Source organism: Hyposmocoma kahamanoa, unplaced genomic scaffold (assembly GCF_003589595.1).
Source record: "Hyposmocoma kahamanoa isolate Upper Pololo Valley unplaced genomic scaffold, ASM358959v1 93, whole genome shotgun sequence".
Taxonomy (NCBI): Eukaryota; Metazoa; Arthropoda; class Insecta; order Lepidoptera; family Cosmopterigidae; genus Hyposmocoma; species Hyposmocoma kahamanoa.
The window spans coordinates 15,476,779-15,500,952 of NW_020654810.1; the positions used below are offsets into that span (position 1 = coordinate 15,476,779).

The 24,174-nt window shown below is 34.7% G+C and overlaps 1 protein-coding gene across 2 annotated transcripts in view; it reads left to right on the top strand.

The window, feature by feature from the left end:
• The window catches only part of LOC113237064 (transcription factor Sp9-like), a 93,094-nt gene that overhangs the window by 35,042 nt on the left and 33,878 nt on the right, over positions 1 to 24,174 (top strand). Inside the window, exon 2 of one of the 2 annotated variants that reach the window (XM_026473319.1) lies at positions 19,257 to 19,304. The exons of the other annotated variant lie outside the window; for it this stretch is intronic. Within the exon in view, the coding sequence (XP_026329104.1) occupies positions 19,257 to 19,304 (48 nt within the window). The remainder of the gene's footprint in view (positions 1 to 19,256; positions 19,305 to 24,174) is intronic. 2 annotated transcript variants of the gene reach the window in all.

Here is a 24,174-nt window from a genome sequence, read left to right on the forward strand (position 1 = left end):
CTCGCTTACGTTTTTTCACACGACTTGTTTGTTCCGTCATTTGATATCATAAAAAAATAATAATAAGTACGTCGTTTGTGGATACTCCTTTCGTGCATCTCATAATTAATTCATTGATTGATAAATATATGTACGTCATAGATCTTAATGATAAAACTGCATAAGAACTAAGCATAAAATCAGTAATAGTTGACCTAAAACATAACACTATTATTGAAATTAGCCTCGAGTCAAAACTCATAAAACATAAACACCTGACGTTACACATACAAATGTGAAAGTATAGATATGCAGTTAGATATTGTACAGAGCACGCGTGAGCAGCAGAGTGCGCCCGCGTCGCCCACGCATCGTGTATTGTATGCAAATTGCGGGTCGCAGGTCGCCATTCGCGGTCGGCCCGGCCCAGCCGGTCCTATAGTCGTTTTTTTAAAATTTATTACTACGGTCAAGATTAATATTTCTCGATGAAATTCATATACAAAGGATGCCAACCTTTCAATATACTTAATTCAAATTCATATACACACGGATATACACAGTATGTACCATTTCGTTAGAACTCAGCTTACGCTGAAATAGGAACGACTGAAAATCATCTTCTGTCTCGCCCGAGATAGACATATTGCTAACTTTTCGTATCGTTTTCCTCTTTTGCAACAACAAGACAGTAATTTTAAGTGTGTATAGTGACTTAGTTTAATGAATAAACGTTTTCTTTCTTTCTTTCAATATCGTTTAAGAGAATGTTCTTCATAAACAAGCTTAACAGAGGTTGACGATTTAAGTGAATATTGACATAATAATATACTGAGGATGTTTTTAGCTTCCTTTACACAATTTGGTTCTTCACCAGTAAAGATATTGATCTTTACCGGTGAAGCACCAAACATATAACAATTTTGTTCCATCTCGGTCTGGAAAATAGCATATCAAAGAATTGCAAGTTATATATAATAAGTGCTCGTGGTAATGAAATATATAATTTGTTAACCTATTTATGTCTATATTTGGTAAACATCTACAGCTTAATATATATCTAAATTAGCGTAATAACCGGAATTTTAATTACAGAACAGGGTCGATCGGCATAGACGTGCATATAAGTTGAACGCAATCTTTTGTGATTACGTCTACAATCACACTGAAATTAGAGTTTAAAAAGTTGAAAACGTTTTCAATTTATGGAAACATTTTGGTAAGGGATCACAAAGTATTTGATCTGTTTATAATTATTTTTCTCAGAATTTCCAAAAGTAACTAATTCATTGACAGCGTAACGTGGGAACTGTGGTGCCGTGACACACAACTATATAATTACATTACAAGATTTGCATGAATAGCTTTATTTGAACTTACTTTCTATAAATTTGTAAAATGTTTGACCAATTCTTGGTGGGCATTTCAGAAAATTTCGCCATAAAATATAGTTTTGGACTAATTGCGGAATATCTCTGCACTTTAAGAAATTCATAGAAGATAAGACATGTATTATTAAATATAAATTTTGAGCTCCATTACAAAAAAATAGCTTAACATAGCTTACTTACATGTAGAATTTTCAGTTCAGGAAAATTTGAAACATCTTATGGGTTATATTTTTCATCCTCACTTCCTCATCATATACATATATTGGCATATTGTCATATACATATATTGGCAGATATATATATATATATATATATATATATTGGCGTAATAATGAAAAGACGACTAACGCTATGCAACGCGAATGCATCGCGAGATGAGTCCGTCTAAGCCACGCTGCTACGTTTGTATGGAGTTACCATCCTTGTCTTATTATATTATGGTTTAGAGTAAAAATACTTATTTTAAATGTTTTAGACCATTGTGGGAGAGCGCAACCTGTACTGGGATTCCATTCCATCAATTACAAGCTGATTCAAAGCACCTAAGTTGACCAGATCGTCAACTTAGGTTAGATGGTTACTAGATAGTAAATCTTATTATAAACAATAATAAGGCGAACTCGGATCTCTATTGCCACATATATTTGAGTAGTTTGTCCACATATGGAAAACAAGGTCTATGACGTCTCTTCGCTTGCTTGCTAGGCGTCAAGCCCTCTGGCGTGGTGCAAAGAGCATGAATGGCCACATTCTGTCGACTCATGACGGGAATCCCATTGTGTCTCAGAATCACTCGCAACACGACAACGACAGGTCCATGTGTCACGACATGAGTCTAATTGTGAATGAATAAGGGTCAAAGATCGCAGCTCAACCTCTATGGTATCTACTTCCTGTTATTGAATGTCTATTGCTTCATGACAAAGTTGATGAGGCAGATGTCGCTGTTTAACAGAATTAAATATATGTTGTTTGATACATACATTAATTTGATATATGAATGCTCACTAGCAAATATCGCCGGAACAAACAGTTTACTTTTTTGCGTTTCATTGATATCAAAAAAGTAAAAATGGCATAAGTAAACATTACTCACTCATACGCATCCGTTGTAGTCTATTGGAAACAAGAGACGGATATATTTTCCTTTTTTTTTGTTTTTGTACCTTGTTTTGATAGATGCAAGGTGTTGTCACCGTCTGATTATTTTTTATAACAACTAAATGTCTATAATTATCGTATTATCACAACTATGATCATTTCGAGTGCTCGGTTTTAAATTATTTGAATAAGAAACTCAATTACGAGTATGGCGCGATTTGGACAGCGATAGGACCCACATGTATGTAATTATAATTAACTTTGAGATATTTTTTATTCCTGAGTAGTCGGTATACTTTTCGGAAGTTTTTGGGCTTTTAACGACTTTTGTAGAACAACCTTTGTCTTAAAAATAATGATAGCTGGAAAATTAATACTAATTTTCATAATGACTATCTATATCTTCTTTCATACGCGTAGTATATTTGCAAAATGTATTTCGAAGGTATGGTATACGTGTGCTATTTAGTTCAGTTGGTATAAAAAAAATCATTGGTATATGTAAAGTACCTATTGAATGCAGCGGTTGTCTTGTAAAATTTCGGGGTAAGTTCGTGTTTTTTTTTCTATCGTGAAAATTTTTAGGAATCGTGTTTTCACACCACATAGTAATCAGCATATCCTCAATTTTACTATATATTTTTTCTAAGTGATTCATGCAACTTTTTCACTGTTATACGGAATGAACCAAAGCCATTTAAGGCAGTATAGACTCTTAAGTATTAGATTTAAGTTTGTATAGTGACTCAATGTGAATGTGAATGAAGCCGTGGTAGCCTAATGGTTTGACCTACTGCCTCTCACGCAGAAGGTCGTAGGTTCGAATCCGGGCTCGCACCTCTGAGTTTCTCGGAATTTATGTGCGAAATTTAATTTGAAATTTATCATGAGCATTTCGGTGAAGGAAAACATCGTGATGAAACCTGCACGTTGAAGAAGGTTCATAACCCTCGGAAAACGTGTGAAGTCCCCAACCCGCATTGGGCTAGTGCGGCGGACTATGGCTTAAACCCTCGTCTGAAAGGAGATCCGTGCCCAGCAGTGGGACGTATAAATGGGTTGATGATGATAATGATGAGTGACTCAATTTAATGAATAAAAGTTTTTTTCCTTGTTTCAATATCGTTTAAGAGAATGTTCTTCATAAACAAGCTTAGCAGAAGTTGACGATTTAAGTGAATAGGATGCTTTTAGCTTCCTTTACACAAATTGGTGCTTCACCATTATAGATATTGATCTACTCATCTCATCAAGACTATCTATATCTTCTTTAATACGCGTAGTATATTTGCGTAGATTGAATTATCAATAATGATTGTAAAGGGGTATTACTACGAAAGATATTTCTTTATATATGTACTAGGTACACAATAAAGTGAAAAGAGAATAAGCTCAAAGACCGACTATTAATTGGGCATCGCTATTCTTTAACAATCCAGTACATAACTATTAAACAATAACCAATGATGTAAAACCACGCGTAGTTCAAAGAGAGATTCACTCCATTGAGTGGTGAAGTGGTGAGCTAATACTCAATAAGCTGCAGATAGAACAATACACTCGGCCAGGACGCGTCCAGAAATTTACTGTCCATAATTACAGGGTTGGCTCGCTTAATTGCAGCGCGCTCTCCCGTCCCGACCGGCGTTCGCCGCTTTTTTCCACTAAATAAAAATTGACTAATATTCATAATAAATAATGAACTCTCCGTTCTCAGGACTTTGGGATTACCGCGTATAGATTTTGGCCGATTAATGTAGACGATTAATCATCAAGCGATGTCCGACGATATCCTCGTGACGACTCGTCGTCGTTGTTATCCTGCGTGTGTACATTTATAACCATAAAGAAAATGTTATTTTTGTTGTCAAGTATCAGTCGATTAACCTAGAATCTAGGTGGTTTTTGAAAGAATTCCACCTAAGGCAATATAAAATAAACTAATTGTACAATGTTTTCTAGAGACAACACGTTAGTTTTTAAAACTCTTCCGTGAAAAATGATAAACAAGAAAGATTATGTATCATCATTAAAGCAATATAATTTCCAAAATTTAAAGAAATGTGACCTTCCAAAGAGGCATCTTCACGCGCAGACTCTCGACGGGACAGTTGAAGGAACGCGTTTTAGAAAATATATGATGATTTAGGGCACGGAGCAAAAACGCGAGCACCTCGTTGCATGTTGCTTGTTATTGCTCGAGGCTCTCCTTATAATTGCAGGGTTTCACCCAAAAGCCCTCAATTATAAAATAATACCAGATGTGGATCATAGTAATAACAATTATTATCACGCTCGCTTACTATCATTACTGTTGAAATATGGCCGATCGCCGGCCGGAGTATGCAAACTTCGAAATTTGCTTTCGATCAATTTGTCTTGAGTTCGCACCGTTTTGTCTCACTTGAGCTCTCATTGTTGCATATTTTAACGTAAACACTTTATTAAGGTTACATTATATTTTTATTACATACTTATTAATCTACCAAGATTTTATGAACCATTATATGAAATAAAAGTATGCGTGTTTTACATCAAAATCTATCTGAAGGTAAGTTGACTACATGTGGTTGAGAGTGGAGTATGCTTGCACTGTAATGACAAATTGGAATTTTTTACAAATTTATGTGCAATAAATTTTAACATTGTTTTTGGATTGTGTTAGTTTATAACTATACAATAATAAATAGCGTATTTAATCAAATACCGGCTGCTTTTTAATTAGTTATGTAAACTGAGACAGTAACGTGCTGACGTTCTAATGTTGTGGATTTATAACTATCACATGATACCCCGCGCTCGTTGTAATTAAGTGTTGAAATCTCGCATATTTGACCGCACATAATAATGTTACTTTGTAATGCATCGATTACTCAAATTCTCAAACAAGTAGACAGGCCCGCCTCTTCGCAGTCGCAATCTTAATAAAGACTTCCTAGGTGCACTACAAACGTATTTTATTTTTATGAAATATCGTTTGGTGCATGTAACTTTAATTAAAGTGAGCGTTTAATTAAAGTTAATCGTTGAACAGTGAAGCGGGATTCATTTTGTAAGCGAGTCGAATGAGTCGGGCACTGTTTAAATATAATTGCTTTGTGATTATACTTGCGTGCTTCAACATCTGATTACAGAACGATCGCCTACAGGACCTCAGATTTCAATAAGAAGTAGGTAATCTACAGCAGTTGCAATGCGGTCATTTAAAAACTTGAATAATGAAAAAATATCCTATATTTTCGTGAAATATACGTATCTTGATTGGGAATAGTTTGTTATAAAGCCAAGGTTGGCCTTTAACTGCGACAGGAAAAGGGCTTTGGATGATGTTACTAGATATTGCAATACGCCAAGCTATCTGCCCGTCATTACATCGGCAGCATCGGCGATTAATCATTGCTGCTCTACCGGATAATTCGGCGGTTGATTTAGTGAAAAGCAACATGTTATTACGGGATAAATCTCTATCTAGAAAAGCTAAGAAGGCCTAAGCGCGCCCTTGATTTATGGAGCCCCCGGCCATCGCCGACTTGCCTTTGATTTGTGATTCCTTCAGAACATTGTTGTTTTCATCTTTAGTTGAATTTTAATGAATGGCTTTAAAATTATACGGGTTAGTGTGTAATTATTCTTTGTGGTATCATTGATTATTGCTTTTAGAATAGCGTGTATTTTATTTATGTCCATTTGATTTAAAGAAAATTAATGTGGAATGCTGCAGATAAAGAAGGGTTCAAGACAATTGAGATTTATTTGTACGAAATACTTGCGCCTAAGGCTCTCACAAAGTGTTGCGTAACGATTAGTTTAATAATCATTTAGTTATTTGGAACACAATATTTTGTTTACATTTGCGTTTTTATGTTAATATAGTTTTTTGTTAGTGTTGGGTGCGGTTGTTTTTTGGTGAGGAATGATTGTCTAATTTTATGGAAGGCATTACACGCAAGGCTCACGCAAGTCCATATATCCGCCAAGGGCCGGCGACTTACCCTTTGGTATCGGCGTGGCCGTAATGCTCGCGCGCAGATAATATCTTGATTTATTGCGGCTATCGACCACTAACCCCTCTTGTACACCTCTCATACCCCTCATGCGTCCACTCATGTACTCTTAGTTCACCTCACTTGTGTCTGAACCTTGTCTACCTTTCCTCATTTAATAGAGGTACATTAGTTTTCAAAGATTGCCGGTGTTTAGATTGCTACATCGATGAATGCATTTTATGGTAGGCTATAAAGTTAATAATTAATAAATCTATCGTTGGGTCATCTCGGGCATTTAGAGGCGTAGTCCGTTGCGGAAAATTAATGAAGTCTTCCGTGGAGTGTTTCGCGGTTTAATAGCGGCTATTAATTTTATCTCAAGCACGACGCATCACCGCACCGCAACGCGACGCGACGCGCCTTCTCGCTTCTCTACCAATTCTCGTGAGCTTACCTATTATTAAATTCCTACGACATTAAATCAAACCTTATTTCTTCACGTTACCGAAATTTAATTAATACTTTAATAAAACCAATTAATGCTTATGGTTCCGGTAAGTTTAGGTCAACGTTATTGGTCAATTTGAAAGGCACATGATATTTAATTTAATTTTTGTAACAAAAACGGCTATTACGTTTACCCTCCCATAATTGTAAAATTAATCACTTGTACGTGATCTCTCGTTTTTATTATCGACTTGCGTACGTATATGGTCTGGGCGATTTGTCAGTGTCCCAAGCGTTAACTCTTCGTGGGTCTTGTCATGTACTCGATGTATTTATTAAACTTTATGTTGAAGTACGAGTCGGACCAGTTTCTTAAGAACCACATCAGAGTTATCAAGATGAAATGAAGGAGATTTCTTTTGGAAACGTATACCGTATGATGTAACGCGATGCAAGAATACAGTGTTCAATAAAATACATTATGTTTTACAATAAAGTGTAGCGCGGAGCAACTAGCGGCGTCCAACATAAAAAATGGCAAGTAGAAGCTTCGACAAGCGCACAAAAGCTCGTAAAAGCTCTCAACTATTATGTAGTTATTGTTACAGGGTGGAAACACCATTATTACACGGGTTGGCTGGTTTATTTTGTTGTTTGCCACGTCGCTACGTCCGCGGCGGCGCGAGCTGTCAGGGAGTGCAGCCTGCGCCTCGCACCTCGCACTCGCGCTATGCACGCCATACATGCACTTTACGTGTAGCGTTAGCCAATTACTTATTTCATGACCTATCACCATCTAACTATACAAAATACACGTTCAATTTTACCCGCTTTCATCATTATTGTTTTGTAATATCAACCGCTCAAAGTATCTCATCAGGCAGATACATAACAATATCGTCGCCTTACTTTCTCGAATTCGTATCTTAAAGCACAAAGTATCTGAAATGCAAAAAAAAAAATATTGTATATATAAATTTTGCAGGTTGATTTCATATCATATTTCTTTTATATTCACACACTGGCTTTTACCTATTTTTAAAGTAATGTATCCAAATTAACACCCTTCATAAAAAAAATTAAAATGATCAATAAAATGATGAATATTCACTTTTAATAAGATACGTGTTTGAGAAAGTAAGGCATCGATATACTTAGTAATAAAAATAAATTTTTGTCTTACTGAGCGCTTTCAGATTTGCAAACAACTCAAGTGTAAATAAGTAATTACTAAATTCTTTATTTCTATAATCCGATGCTTAACTGAAGAGAGCTTGCACATGGCATTCAATGTTTCACAACAATTCTGTCGTGGCAGCTAAACCTATTTATATCTGACGTGCAGCCGAGAACTGACAACTAAATATCCGTCAAGTGAATATTTCGACACGTTATTGTGTCTCTACACTTGTACATTACTCGAAGAGGAAACATAAATTTGGGATGCCTAAAGGAGCACTCATTTTGAAAAGCGTTTTTCTAAGAAACGTCAAGTCAAACTATGTAGGTATATTGAGAGCGTCGAGAGCAGTGAGCACCACATACATGGTAAATATATGTAATAATTTTCAAACGTTCAATGTATATGTCTGGTAATAAATCTGTTTGTAAATAATACAACAATTATAATAAAAAATGCATTACTTTAAAGATTTGGACGAGTATTTCCACGACAAATTATTATTAATGTCTGTCCCTCTCCCTCCCATGTTGCGTTGCGATACCTGCCAAGGTGCATGTGTTTGTTAGTTTACAAGTATATCTTGGTAACGATAACACATGTAAAGCACTTATAAATAAATAAATAAACATAACTTTCCAAATACCAACGGAATACTTAGAAGAGCGTAGAACGTGGAGCGCCAGAAGATGATACAATAAACGAAGCAATGTTAAAGCTTCCTCCATAAACGGATGAGCCTGCTCTATGTCGGGTTCTATAGAAGAGCATCACAGGAAACATTCAAATGTACACCTTTATTCCCGGATTAGATCAGATTTTGCATAGGAAGCGATCGTCAAATGTCGTACCATTGAGTCGAGAGAATGAATGGAGTACTTACAAAGCATAGTGTTGAAAAGAATCACACGTGATATCAATAAATGACAATATTTTGGGTTCTTTATTGCAGATTATTCTTACATCGTGTGACATTTCGAAATACGAGAGCGATTATTATCGTTGTGCGATTTTATCGTAGAGATTATCAGTCATAACATAACATTGAAATAAATTCATTTCATTAGGTACTTACTGAGTAATATATGATATTGAAAATTTTAATAAGTAATTACTAAACATTTTAATAAGTAATTACTAAATTTTCGTTTAGTTCATATTGTTAGTTGGTCAAGAAAGTCACGTATAACAAATGAAAAAAAAAACGTTTTTGTCTATCTATAAAAAGAGTATCAAAACGTGTAACTTAATAGAATTTATGCGTAGAGGTTAAAAATAGTCTGCTCTTTTGTTAGCCAAAATTTGTATAATTCAGTATTTTATGGGAACAAGTCACCAGTAGGTACACCGGTAAGCGAGTTATTGCATAGGGCAACGGAAGTTGGTGTAAGATTGCAACCGGATTCGTTGCACCCCTTGCATTAAATCTATTGTGAAACAAAGTCTGTCTCGACGGAAACTATACACATAATGCTATTCATACTCGGTTAAGTATCAATTGCTGTCTGGAATAATTGTTGTTTGCAATGTTGACTAACTGTTTAAGCGTTTGCCTACGTTATATTTACAGCTCTGCGAATTATTTATTTTGTAATGAGTTACCTGTTTGTTTGTGAAACAAAAGCGAAAAGGAAGTACCTATATAAGACATTTTTTAAAGTCAGTTTACTCTAGCCTCCAACAAAACTTGTATTATTTTTATCATTTCATAATAGCTTTACCACTCAAATAAACAACGTTTACATTAATGTTAATCAGAATATTCGTTCTTTTTTAATAGTAACAAAGAGAGTGTTTTCACGTCATTGTGATTGAAATTCGACACGCATTAGTGTTAGCCTGGGCGGCTGGGCGGGCCGAGGGCGGGAGCGCGCCAGATGCGCACGAGTCGATACATTGTCCGCGTGCTCACCGTTACTTATGTGCACCACGAAATTCAAATTATTGTTCATAGTTAATGTTATAAAAAACAATGGTGACATGCATGCACATAAGTTAAAAAAAAATATTTTTTTACTGAATTAAATGATTGTGAAATAAAATGCTGGAGTCGTCATTTTTTTGAATTGATCATTTGCTGTTCACTGTCATGTTCTCACGGTTATATCTAACGTTGTTTGTAGGTAAATGTTGTAAATTGTAAATTCCATAATTTCAAGATCAAACTGTAAGAAGAATACCAAAATCAAGAACCTATTTACGTTACCTATATATGGATTACTGTGAATGTTTAGTTATCTTTTGATTTCTTATCAATAAATGTGCCTCGCACCACGCGGAAAGTTTTGGTCCTTTTCAGTTTTATGTTTTGTGGTCCCCTTCAAAAGACCTGCGAAAGGGAGTAAGGGTTTTTAAATCCATTACTTAACTCTCTGTAAGAGTTAAATGAATTGTTACCAACGAAAAGTATTTCACGCAGTACAATACTCAGCCTCGCCCTCTCTACGGGAGTTGTCGGTGCGACGACGCCTGCGCAGCGCAGCGTGCGAGATTACAATAATTACGCGCGCACGCGCTCGCCGCGCTCTAATCACTATCATTTGCGCATGTTATTCTATATCCTGCACAAAACACCCAGCTATCGTTGACGACATCTACGCCGCGCCGACTTTATGAATAACGGCACCAATGCGCCTGAGTATTACATTGTCAGCCATTGATTTATGCTCATTAATTTGAGACAGAGACATTTTTCATATAAAATTCGGCATTTTCGATCAGATGTTTATACAAAATATAACAGAGAGTAAAACTTAATATTAGACATAACGGATTGATGACTGTACCAGACATTCAGCAGTAACACTGAGGCATGTAAAGACTCCAAAACGTTGGTTTGATTGTAAAAACAAATATATATGCGATTTAGATCCGAAAAATTAGTTTCATTCCAAGAGTGTAAACAGTTGTTTGAGATTTGTTAAATAATCTTAAAAAACAAACATGGATTGATTTCAACTTACCTACATCGGAGAAGGATTTCATATGTGCGAAATAGTTCACCGTGATTTGTATTAATGACATTAGTTATTCTTATTTAAACTTCCAATATCCAGTTGTTACAAAACAGTGAATAAGTATGAATGAATGAATGAAATCTCTTTATTACACATTAAAATTACAATGACAACACAGACCAGTAACGTATGTATCACAGAGTAAGCCAATGTACAACAGGCGGCCTTATTGTTAAGTAGCAATTTCTTCAGAGTTGGAAAGGGGTGTGCAGCCAAAGAATATCTTGTAATGAAAGCGTTTTAAATAAATACATTACTCATCAATAAAGTAAATATATAAATAATTATAATAACTACATATATTATTAGAACGTATACATAAATATTGATATAAAATAATAAGGTTATTTATATACTTTTGTAAGTCTATAAAATAAATGATAACTAGTAATAAGAATAAATAAATTTACAAAGGAAGATTATACCACTAAGCAAAGGGAAATAAAGTTAAGGGAATGGATCGAAAAAACTAGAATTAGTAAGTACCTACTACCTAGTAATATCAAGTATTTGTAACAATTTGTGCAATAATTCTAGTATCGAAATAGAAATCACAGCAAACTTCATTGATATCACGTGAGCAGATTTCACATAATATCAAATAGTGAAAGAAAGTGTATCCTGTCATACGAGCTGTGTCCGCCCCCGCTCGATGGGGCGCGTAAAAAATGGACCAATTTCTGTAATAACGATCACGATTCTTTATTACCGACCGGAAACATTTATTACCTTCCGATGATGAAAAAATGGCTAGAGATTTTGAGGGCAGTTTTTGATTTGTGCACAGCTGTTACCCAAATATATGTTTGATTCCTGTGACATTATCGTCTTTATTAAAAAGAGATATTTGGCTTTAGAAATATTTTGGATTCTGGTTTAAACACGTCTAAGGTTGTATTTATATATTTAGCAACACATGCGCTCAATTTCAGGCTTTGAAAACTATCCAATAGCGTATATTGTGATACAAACCCGATTCTAACCGTATCCTAGCTTTGATAACAACAGTAAAAAGTGCGTTATCGTTTTATATTAGTTTTGCGTGTGTGATGTAAGAGCCCGCCCTACGGCCGCCTGCGCCCGCCCCGCGGTAAACAAACAAGGCAACCACGCGGCCATAAAAGAGACGGCTAATACTTTAGAAAGAGAAGGCATTCTCGCTTCGGTCGCCGCGGCACCCTACAATTAGTAGGCGAGATTCGTTCGCCGCATCGATTCGTTACGAGATAATTGCTCCGAGAATTTTCTTTTAAATGAAAATTTTGTTCCGCGAGTGCGCCAAGATTGACTAAGTGAGAAGTTAACTCAAGTGCTATTGTAAACGCGAATGGGATACGATGAATTGCGCGTATTACCAACAACACGGGGGCTCGCACCCCGCACACCACAATGTCAATAATAATTACTTCAACGAGGTAAATCGTATTACTAATTATACATTTTATACGACGGTTTTTGATATTTGTATTATAATTGCGGAAAGCAATTTCACAAAATAAATAGAATATTATAAATAATTTTAACATTACCATTTCCAATTGGATTTTATTTCAAGTGAATTCTTCCTAAATAAAAAAAAACTTGAATGTCGGGTCATGTTTATGCTATAACTGAGCCTGTCCAATCACATGTAAATAGTGTTAAATAAAACGCTGTTAATAGACAACAATAAATAGAAAACTGCAGTCTACAACTTCAACTCCTACTTTAAAACACTTTTTTTATCTTTAATATAAAGCTGAAGTTTGTGGATTACAAATTTATTATTATATATATGTATATATTTATTATTTATATATATTTATTATTTATATTGTGGTGTGTGAGTTAATAAAATGTAAGTAGTATTAGCTAGAGATATCTAATAATTGTATATACTCTTGCCAAATCAAATACGTAGTTCTATTTCTGCTCCCAAAAAACATTAAAATTTTAATTGACAGTTTTTATTAGGCATGTAATTATCGCCTTGGAATTACCTACACCTTGTAAAAGTAGCTGTAAGCCCCAGATGATCATCCAGACATTATTATTCCTATAAGTAATCACGTAAACGCCCAGTGTCCATTGTTCACAGTGTACATTATAAACATTCTATATCACTATAAGGTACTAGAAACATATGTTTTTCATACAAAACTGCTGGCATACTTGCTTGGGCCTCAAACGTGTAATTATATTTATTACAATTTAATGTAAATTAGTCGTTAAGCGCTTTTCCCATTGCAGTTTGTTGGGTAACAAATGCGTCTTTAAATAACGTTATTACCGAATCAATACCTCTCCTCCATAAAAAGGCAAATTAGCCGTTTCATTGGCGACAACATAAAAAAACAAAAATCTAATACATTTAATAGAGCGCTCACGAAGCGTGACAAACAAAAGACGTCCACGAAAATAAGCTAACAAAAGCACACCTTAGCACACAAAGGTAGAATGGGAATAAAAAGATTTAATTGGTGTTATTACGAGTGTGATTATGCATCACAAACACCTCCCGCAGTCACACTCACACAATGAACCGTGTGAGGCTTTTCTTTCATTGTTGTCGATTTCTTACAAACGTAATGTCGGGTTGTTGTTCAATTCAAAACAAATCTAGGTGCTAATTAAATTAGCAAAGAAAGTGGGACTGGAAGAACAATAGTGATCTTAAACATTTATGAAATTTTAAATGTTTTCAACTTTTCTATTTCCTATAATAAGATGAAAATTTAATATCCATTGCAGCTAGTTTAACCCTTCTTTATGGTATCGACGGTATACACTATAATATTTGCCATAGTGGTGAAAGAATTTACCAATCGGAAATTGTTATTAAACAAAAACAATCAAGTTTTTTCACTATTCCATTAAATCGATGGTCCTGTAAAGCGAGTTCCATGGAAAATATCTTAAATACAATTTTTCATCTTATTATAATATAATAATACCTATTTAACATAATAAATATTATTGTAATATTTCAAACGATGCTAGAATTAATATTATTTGTTTATATAATTAGTCAAAATGTAAGATCAACAAACTAGCACATAGAAAACTTCGTGAGGTCCGCTGGTTCGTTCCGTGGCTTAATTGGCATCACGGACATATATCTAGATAGACGCCGCAAGTATACGTAGGTACTTCGCGTGCCCAAAGTAAGTGAAATTCACTTATTTGCCGCTGGTATACTTCATAACGCGCTGGACCGTTATCGTAGATAAACACCAGTCGAAAACGCGAAAAAATGCATAATTGTGCCATTATAAACTGCAAAAGCACCATAGCTGTGGATAAACAGGTACGATTCCTTCCACGGGTAAGGGATTTTATAATTAGAAGATGTATAATTTATTTTAAAAACAATTATTTTGGTTTTGTATCAGTTTCGAGAAAACAAATATGCAACCGAGTGAAGGCCTCATATTTGTAATACATTGCGACTTTTACTTGGTTCGATATATTTGTGATTCTTTGTTAATACGCCATGAATATCGAACGAACGCACTTTTGCATAATGCATTCAGTTTCGTGGTACGGCCGCTTGTACATTTTCTTGACCAAATTTCACATTTTATACGTTAGGCAACACTGTTCTCGATTCTAATCGATTTTGAATACAAAGGGACGACAATTATTATGACCAAAAAAAACGAAACGTCACTAAAAGACATAACAAAAGAGTTATATATATTATAAAAATATTATATAACTCTTTTGCTATGTCTTTTAGTAACGTTTCGTTTTTTTTTCCAGTTTTGTAGTATCTAGTAGTATCTGTAATTTCGATAATTTTTGCAGCACGTTGCCTCGAATGCCCGAATATAGTGAGCAAATAATTACATACATCGCCGGATATGTAGTACGACTAATACCAAAAAATATGTAATGCACAGAATTAACAGTGTGCTGTCTTTACAAAAACTTGGAGTTGGTCATATGTATGAGTTCGTTACTTTCGAGGACAAAGGTGGTCTAGTTTATCCCACCTAAGATGCTTTCCAAATATGCAGAGTAGCAGAGTTAGAAATCCGAGAAATAATAAACAAATCACAAAAATTTCACACTTATTAATAAGAATTTACCATATTTTGTCAAAAGTAACATTTTCATTTATCTTGCCATTCATCAATTTGATCAATTACCAACAGAAAACCATCTACTTAGTAAAATTAATTAAGGCAGTCGCAAGTTCATATTTTGACGTGCGTTTTGATTATTTAAGTTAATCGTAAGATCTTCTATTACAAAAAGATGTTATATAATAAGCTCATTTTATTGAAAGGACAATAATTTTAATATTTGAAGTCGATTAAAAATTAAAGTCTTAATTTTTTTAAGTAATCAACATTTTTTTTTTAATAAGTAAAATAAAGGGCTAAACTATCTTATTCTAGTATTTCTCTACTATATTAATATTACGACTAAGTACTTGTAATCAACAAATACTTGAAGAATAATTATTCTATTCAGAATCGATTAATCAATCGATTTAGAGCGAGCGGGAGGAGGTTTCCATCACTAAATAGTTCTTGTGACGTCATAGAGGGTACACAAATGTGGCACGCTTGGTTTTCATACAAATTGCTGTACTTGCGGCGTCTATCTAGATATATGTCTGTAGTTGGCATAGCGTCTGCCACGGTTTGCTAGAATACGTCGGTTCGAATCCGGCCGGATCGAAGGATTTTTTTCTAAGTGTTCGATCTTTGTGTTAACAATTATTACAAACTTAATGTAAACCAAATTAAAAAAATCCCAATTAAAGTAGAATTTTACAATTTCTTCTTATTTATTGTTTTTCTTAAACGAATGACGAATTTATTCCTGCATTAAGTAATAACGCATAATGCTGTGAAAAACGGCGACTGTAGCCACCTTTTTTTTTTTTTTTTTTTTTTTTTTTTTTACAGTTAGCCACTTATAAGCCCGTTACAGGGACTGCATTAGGGATGATAGGTTTAAGAACCACTGTTAACTATTTTTGTTTGGATAATAAATGAAAAAAAGTTAATCCAGAGTAAGATTATAAAGGCGAAAGTAACGCTATGTTACGTTTTCACGCCTAAATCGATGGCCAAATTTTAATGAATTTTGTTATAGAGATAGATGTCACAAAAACAAATCTTAAAAGGGATGAAAGTTTGTGTGGAGAACCAATAAAACTATGAAAATTAGTATAGTACAGTAGGCTACACAAAGTACTTATTCTACGCAGATGGAGTCGCAAGCACGACCTACGAACTAATAAATCTCAATGACATTAGAGTAGACAAGATAAAAATAAATTGAAATTAATATATAATAAGGTGTTCATTGATCAGTTTCCTAATAATCTCAGACCAAAGTACTAAAAAACCGACCTCAATAGTTCGTGGAATTACATCTATTTGCCAAGTTTTACTGAAATCGGTTACCAGAAAATGCACGAAAGCGTATTCATTCCCAAGTTTGCTACCCTTGAGGTGGACTATTATCTTCAAATTTAAATGGGACCACTACTGAGGTACCTACCGGTCTTTCCGACAAAAAAGAATCATCAAAATCGGTTAACAAATTTCTAAAGTTACCTATCGCGTAACGTACATACAAAAAAAAATTCAATCGAATTGAGAACCTCCTCCTTTTTTGAAGTCGGTTAATAAATTATATACTTTCAAAATCACACCAGCTCAAGAAATTGTAATAGTTTACCGCATTGCCAAATGATACTAAAATAGTCTGAATTTGTATTCGCTTCTTGCTTATTTAATGAACCGAATACTTTTTAAGCACATTTAGGTCTAATACATTTAATAAGACGTATGTCATTATATAGACATGAATTAGTTACACTACGTATTAAGTTTACGTGGAATAGCGACAATAACATGTGTAGATTTGATAACAAAAGGCAGTAGTGTTTAATTCCTTGAATCTCTATCTTTATTGCAATCTGCACACCATGTTACATTTCCTGTCGCATTTCAACATTACTTTCTTGCAAATCGTCATGTAAACATGTACACTCAGAAATTTAATTGAAATGTTGATTATTATCTTTCTGGGGAATCCTGAATTATTATTTTGCGTAATTGTCACCGCGTTTTCAGAAACTTTGGGATGTGCTGCACTTAATTGCCACGTTACTTGAAATTCAACGTCGTTGATGCGATGTAATGAAAAGAGAAAAGCAGTTTCCTCGTGTATTGATTTACTGGCAATGGGTTTTAGAAGCAGTAGAGCTCCTTGTGAAAGAGTCCATCTGGGGAAGTACTGCCACCTTATCTATTTCTGCCGCCAAGCAGTAATATGAGCGTTTTATAATTAATGCGTTTCGGTTTTGAAGGGTAAAGAGTGCTGGTGAAATTACAGGCACACGGAATTTTTCAACTAATGTTTCAGGGTGATGGGCGGAAGGAAGGTCTTTGTGATTTAAAACTCTGAACGTCACTGTAACTGTTATGGTCAGGCGTGTCGCTTACTACCAGGCGCGCGACTTGCTCGTCCCGGCATTTGGTATCATAAAAAAAAAATATTTTTTCATTACGGAATTGCTAACAGCTTAGATATTATGTAGAATCCACTGGGAACTTGCATGACTACCTACTTAAATTGGTAGTCTTACAAGTATTTAGTAGATTAAAATAAAATACTTTTAGTATAGGTAATTAGCACAAACAACATTGACTTTAAAACAGTAGAAGTCCATTCACTGACCGAATGTGTAATTATTATAATGTAAAGTTAAAATATTTTTCGGTTCTCATTCGGCCAGTCATCGTAATTATACGTAATCCTTTTAGAGCTAGAAAGCAAGTGGCAACGACTGTTGCATAAGGGCAATTATACTGTATTAGAAACGCTATTAATCTCATTGTGATATCAAGTATGATTATTGATACCATTTTTAAATAGTGCAGTCAGCATTAAAGTAATCTAAACGTTCAAAATGTGTCTGTTCAGACACTTTTCTTTTACTTTTGAACAGATAGAATTGACTAAGTCATTGTTTTCTGATGTTAACTTTAATAGAGATTAGAGGCTTCTAAAGAAATAGTAAACCTATTGGTACTTAAAATAAGTACAAATGTGACGATGAATTACTAACACTTTTCCATCTGTGTCATCGACATCATAATATCAATGTCGATGATCTGTGTACAAATCGACCTCCCACGTAAGTTGTAGTAAGCCAAAATACCATTTTTTGCTTTTAACTTAAATCAGTAATTTTCAGGTAAATTTTTTGTACTCAATTTTGGTGATAATTTTTATTATTTAATTACTCGAATATATCATCGTGAAATAATAAAGAATATTTCAGGTTACCACACTCGAATATTAAATAACACTTCATGATGATATTCTGTATTTATTTATATAAAAAGAAGTTGTCACCAAAAATGAGTACAAAAAATTTACCTGAAAATAACCCAATTATATCCTCTCTTTATGTATATTATACAGTTCCACGTTTCAAAGTAAACATAACACTAAGTGATTTCTTTGCTTTATAATATGGAACCCATAATATATAAAGAATATATTTAAGTTAAAAAGCAAAAAATGATATTTTGATTTACAATTTACGTGCGAGTTATCGATACGCTACTTGTAAGGTTAAAAGCGCTTATAGTGAAGTTACAATAGTATTCCAATTTCAGTGGCATTGGCATATGATACTAGTACGCGGGGTAGAGGTAGAGGCGCGGGACTTGGGGCGCGGGGTGCACTCTGTTGGGTCCCGCAATTACCCGACCCATAATTACAGGGCTGCGCCGCGCGGCGCCGAAACCAGCAGACGGACGAATCTCCTTCCATAATTAAAATCGCTCCAAATTAAATTCGCTCGTACGGCCTTACGATATTAACTTTTTAGGGACTTTCTAATTAGTTTTCGTTTTTTCGTTTCGCCCTAATGGGAAAATAGGAAATGATTAGAATACACACGCTGTATTCATGGGAGTTAGAGTTTAGATATTTGAAAATAAATTTGATTGGAATTCCCTGTACGATAGCACTGTAACAAAATTTAAAATTGCATAATCTATTACCGATATTAACGATTTTAACGAGATATAAAAAGTACCTGTTTACCTTTTGCGAGAATAACAAATAGAGTATATGACTTAATATTGTAATATTGTATGAGGTGTAATATTGATAGCTTTTTTTTATTAATTTTCAGGTTAGTATCGACCCCGTGACCGCGGATCACAAGGACATGAAGATATTAGTAAGTACTACGTGTGTTATTATATGTGTTTATTTATAACTAATATTATAACACAAGTAATGCTTATTCAAGGACTCTATACAGTTAGTGTTAAAATTATGCCTGTGACGCTGGTTTAAAGCAATTCAGCACTACATTTTGACATTTACAAAAATGATGTCATAGTAATTACGTCTTATTATAACCCCAACTTTTAATATCTACAGATGTCTGGTTTATTATATAATAAACTTATTTTTTAGCAATCTTCATTCCCGAGTAAATTGCTTAATAGTGGCGATTTCGCAGTTGTGCCGACAATAACTCGTGATTTTCCGGTGCGATTCTTGGACAGACATGAATTATTTTGATTTTGTCGTCATAATGTCGTCTTGGAGGGTGGACTGTGAAATGCATTGTGCGAGCGATGAGAGCCGAGCAATGGATTCGACATGGGTTGGGTGCGCGTGCGCCGAGGCACGTGATGTCCGAGCCATTGTTGTGTTCTGCATCTTCGAGTGCGAGTTAGATAGGTACTCTTACAGTTTATTTTTCAAAAACATATCTAACCAGCCATTCGGCTTTACCTGATGTAACGAAGAACACGTCGAAGAACTTTCACAACCTTCGGAAAACGTGTGAAGTTCCCAATCCGCCTTGTGCCAGCGTGGCGAACTATAGAATAAATCTAACCAATCCGTGCCCAGTAAGACGTATAAACGGGTTGATAATAACCGATACCTCTCACGTAAGTTGGTGTAAGTCAAAGTACCATTTATTGCTTCTTAACTTAAATTATCCATTTTTTATGTGCCTATACCACCTATACTACAGGTTCCATATTTAAAAATAAAGAAATCGCTTAGTGTTTGTTTACTTTCAAACATGGAACCTATAGGTAATATACATAAAAAAGGAAGTTTAATTTAAAAAGTAAAAAAATGGTATTTTGACTTACGACAACTTACGTGAGAGGTGTCGTAATGATGATGATGCAGTTCTTAGAAAGAGTATTCGAAAAAAAGACAGTATGTTTTTCGAATTGTATGTTAAACAAATTTCCAATTCAAATCTAATCAGTCCAGTTACACGTTCAAATGGCCCAGTGTTACCGCAAGGTGGCTAACGCATGCTAAGTACATACATTTCACGTATAAGTACGTGCACGCGGTTTACACGGGGTGCCGTTTTGCCTTTCAAAGCATACACAAACAAACGCATAAGTAGGTGCATAATAATTTACTCGCTGTGAGGTTGACCGTGTAGACAGGCTTTAAACGCACAATCTTGGAGCATAAAACGATAAATATCTTTTGAAATCCTATAGACTATTGAGTTTGCGATCTAAGCGCGATACGGAGGTATTTGTTTAATACAATTCGCGATTGAGAGAATGCGCAATTGAAAGGCTATCGATGAATAATAGCTGTACAATGTGCATTGAGTTTCGATGCAATGTAGCCATTGCCTCTGGGGCAGCAGAGATTGTGTGTGGCCAGTTTACATATACTTTACACTTTACTTACATTTATATTTGGAGAGGTAATAGAGCTAGCTCATTGTGAAAGAGTTCGTCCTAGGAAGTAGATACTGCCACCTTACCTATTTCTATCGCCAAACATTAATGTGAACGCTATTGCGTTTTGGTTTTGAACATTAGGTATTATAGAACCGTTCGCCACTTCACACGTCGTTTGTACTGCAAAAAACGCACACACACACACACACACCAACGCACATCGATTACTGCTGAAATTACATACACAGTGGACTTTTCTATTTATGTTGAGACATCCAGCCATTCTGAGGAGTGATGGGCGCAGTGGCAGGACCCTTCAGATCTGTACTCAGATTTAAAGGTCTGAACGGCACTGCAACTGTTATGGACAGGCGTGTTGCTTACCACCAGACGCAAGACTTGTTCATCCCATCACATAATAAAAAAAATAATAAAATGAGTGTATATATACCTGTTTTCTACTACAGAGTTTCTACTTTGATTCTGTGTAAGCTAAGGTTATGGTATGGGGGCAGGGATGGCTACAGTAGGAGCAGGGAAATCTGGATCCAAGCAGGGACTCCAATTTAAAGTCATCTAACGTTATAATACCTGCGACATTAAACTGAGAAGTGAACCAGTTTATGCCTAATGAAAGTATTTTTTTGGGTCTAAATTTGCGTAGGTATATCCACTGTGAACTGGCAACCGGTACTATCTCAATTTTGACAACTTTACTGGATGAATAAAAAATCATTTATATAGGATCTGGTTCATTAAATAAAAATACGTAGTGTATATACATACAAGTACAATAAAAATATTTAAATACCACGTATTTTTATTTAATAACCCAAATGTTATATAAATGATGCAAACAATTTTTTTCTTCATCCTGTAAAGTTGTCAAAATTGAGATAGTACCGATTGCCAGTTCACAGTCCATATATATAAAGTTTTCAAACAAAACAACGTTTCGGGTTCTTTATAGGTCCAAAAGTCACGGCTGACTGAAATAGTTATAAATTAAGTAAATATTAATGCAAACCACAAGATAGATAACAATCGCGAAAAGCCTTACCTTGTAGTTAAAGAGTACTTGTATGTACGTCTTCCTACAGTATCAGAGACAACTTTTTTCATTATATTGACAAGAAAGGGATTAATTCTATATTTAGTATGTTTTTGTGCTGTACCTTTTCGGTCGAATTTCATTTTCGAGAGTCACATTTCGCCTTCGTAATCAATATGGAGTTATACGACAAAAAGGTATGTGTATACACTTCCCACTATAGAGTAGGTTTCGTCTACATAAAGGTGATATAGAGGGTAGGGTAGAGTAGGAATCAAACGAATCATCGTAAGAACTTCAACTTCAAATAAACGTCGCTTTAGACAAAAGGTTCAAATTTTAGTAAATAATTTAGTTGCGTCGTGTTTTGTTTGTATAAGATTTATAAATTTACATTTACAAGTTCAAATCAAAGTAAATATATTGCTGATACCTACACCAGCACAAACTTAGGCCTCCACTGGATGAGGCTGTTGACGTCTTTTGGGTGAATTGATGATGATGATGAAGATGACACCAGTATTGGCAGTGAAAAAAATATCAGCAATATCACTCTTGTGTATTAAGTAAGCTGGTTCCTATTGAACCATAATCATAACTTCTATATAGAAAAAAAACGGGCTCAAGAGTTTGTGCAATTACTTACATCTATTTACCAAGTTTTATTGAACTCGGTTAACGGAAAGTGGGTGAAATTCAATAAACCTGATTAATTCCCTAATTTGCTACCTTTAAAGGGGGCATTCATTATCCTGCATTGTAGTCCACCTTGCTGTCCGCCACGTAATGCAGGATTAAGAGTGTAGTCGCAGTGTACAAGCCATCCTGCAATGCGTCCAGCGATACTCCATACGTGGGCCATACGCAGGATAGAGTGTGATCAGTCTCCTGCTTGCGCGGCGGACTGCTATTCAGGTAGTGAATAGGCGGTTTAAGAGATGAAATATTTTCTTCAAATTTAAATGGAACTACTACTAAGGTACCCCCTTTTCAACAAAAAAAAAGATTCAACGAAATCGATTCACAAATGTCGGACAAATCGCGTAACATACACAAAAAACTACAGACGAATTGAGAACATCCTCCTTTTTTGAAGATGTTTATGTATAAGTAGTTACAATTAGTGATGTCATTTGAGTCATTACCTTTGTATAAACAGTATTACTACAAAATTAATAAATCTACCAGCTACAACCTGATTCTGGCCGATTTCTTAGCAAAATGACATCGCATTATCTACTACGTTTAGTTACTCAGCTGAGACAGTTACACCAATGTAGGTATATAAATCTTACATCACAGTGGAGGTTTATTTCAGGAGGAACATTGCACGGAGAGGTCTGCAGGTGCGGGGCGAGGCTGCGGGGGGCGGGGTAGGTGAAAGTTACGAGCTCTCGCCCCGGGCTTGAGGGTTACTTGTGACTGGTGGTTTATGTAACATTTTAGCTTTGATTTTAGGAGGAAATAAACGGCAGATAGAGCCGGTAAACGATAAATATAGTTATCGATACGTATGCTTTTTGCTACGATATTTCAAGTTTTATCACGTGAAAACTTTCATCGAAATATTTGCGTTTTTTATTTATTAAGGATATTTCACATACAAAATACTGCACATGAAATAATGAAACTTTTTACCTTATAAATTAACAGCCTTTACACTTAGGGAACATCAAAGACTGCAATGGCAAAAATATAAGATAAACAATTTTAAAATTATAACGAAACTAAGAGAAATAATTTGAATTTATGCATATACATAACTATCCAATAATCTATTTTAGTTTATAACACTCGTAATTAACTAAAGAAATTAAAGTTATAAAACTTAAGAGAAATTGTAATTTTTTTGACGAGGTTATCGCGATGGTGACACATAGGAAATAATTTTTCTTTTTTTCGGATTGAAATCGCGTATATTTGTTTTTTTTTTCAAATATGAACACTTTTTGAAATAAAATAATTATATGTACACTTAACAGTTATAATGTATGCTTCGTTTTGTAAACGAAAGTAAAACTCGTCGGGGTTTTGAAGAATAAATATTTTAAAACAGTGGTGAAAAACTAAAACATGGTTCCCAAAAAAAATCTCGACACGACGTTTTCGCCTTTTCTACAAAATGCAAACGAATTATTATATATTGGTATCGCATTGTAGATAGTTGCACAACATTTTGCTTACGACCTACAGATTATATTATTTAGTACAAGAGCTGAATTTGGTTAAATAAAATTTCTTTTTTATAATATGGACCAAGTGCGGGACAAACAAGTCGTGCTCTTGGTGATAAGCAACACGCTTGTCCATGACAGTTGTTA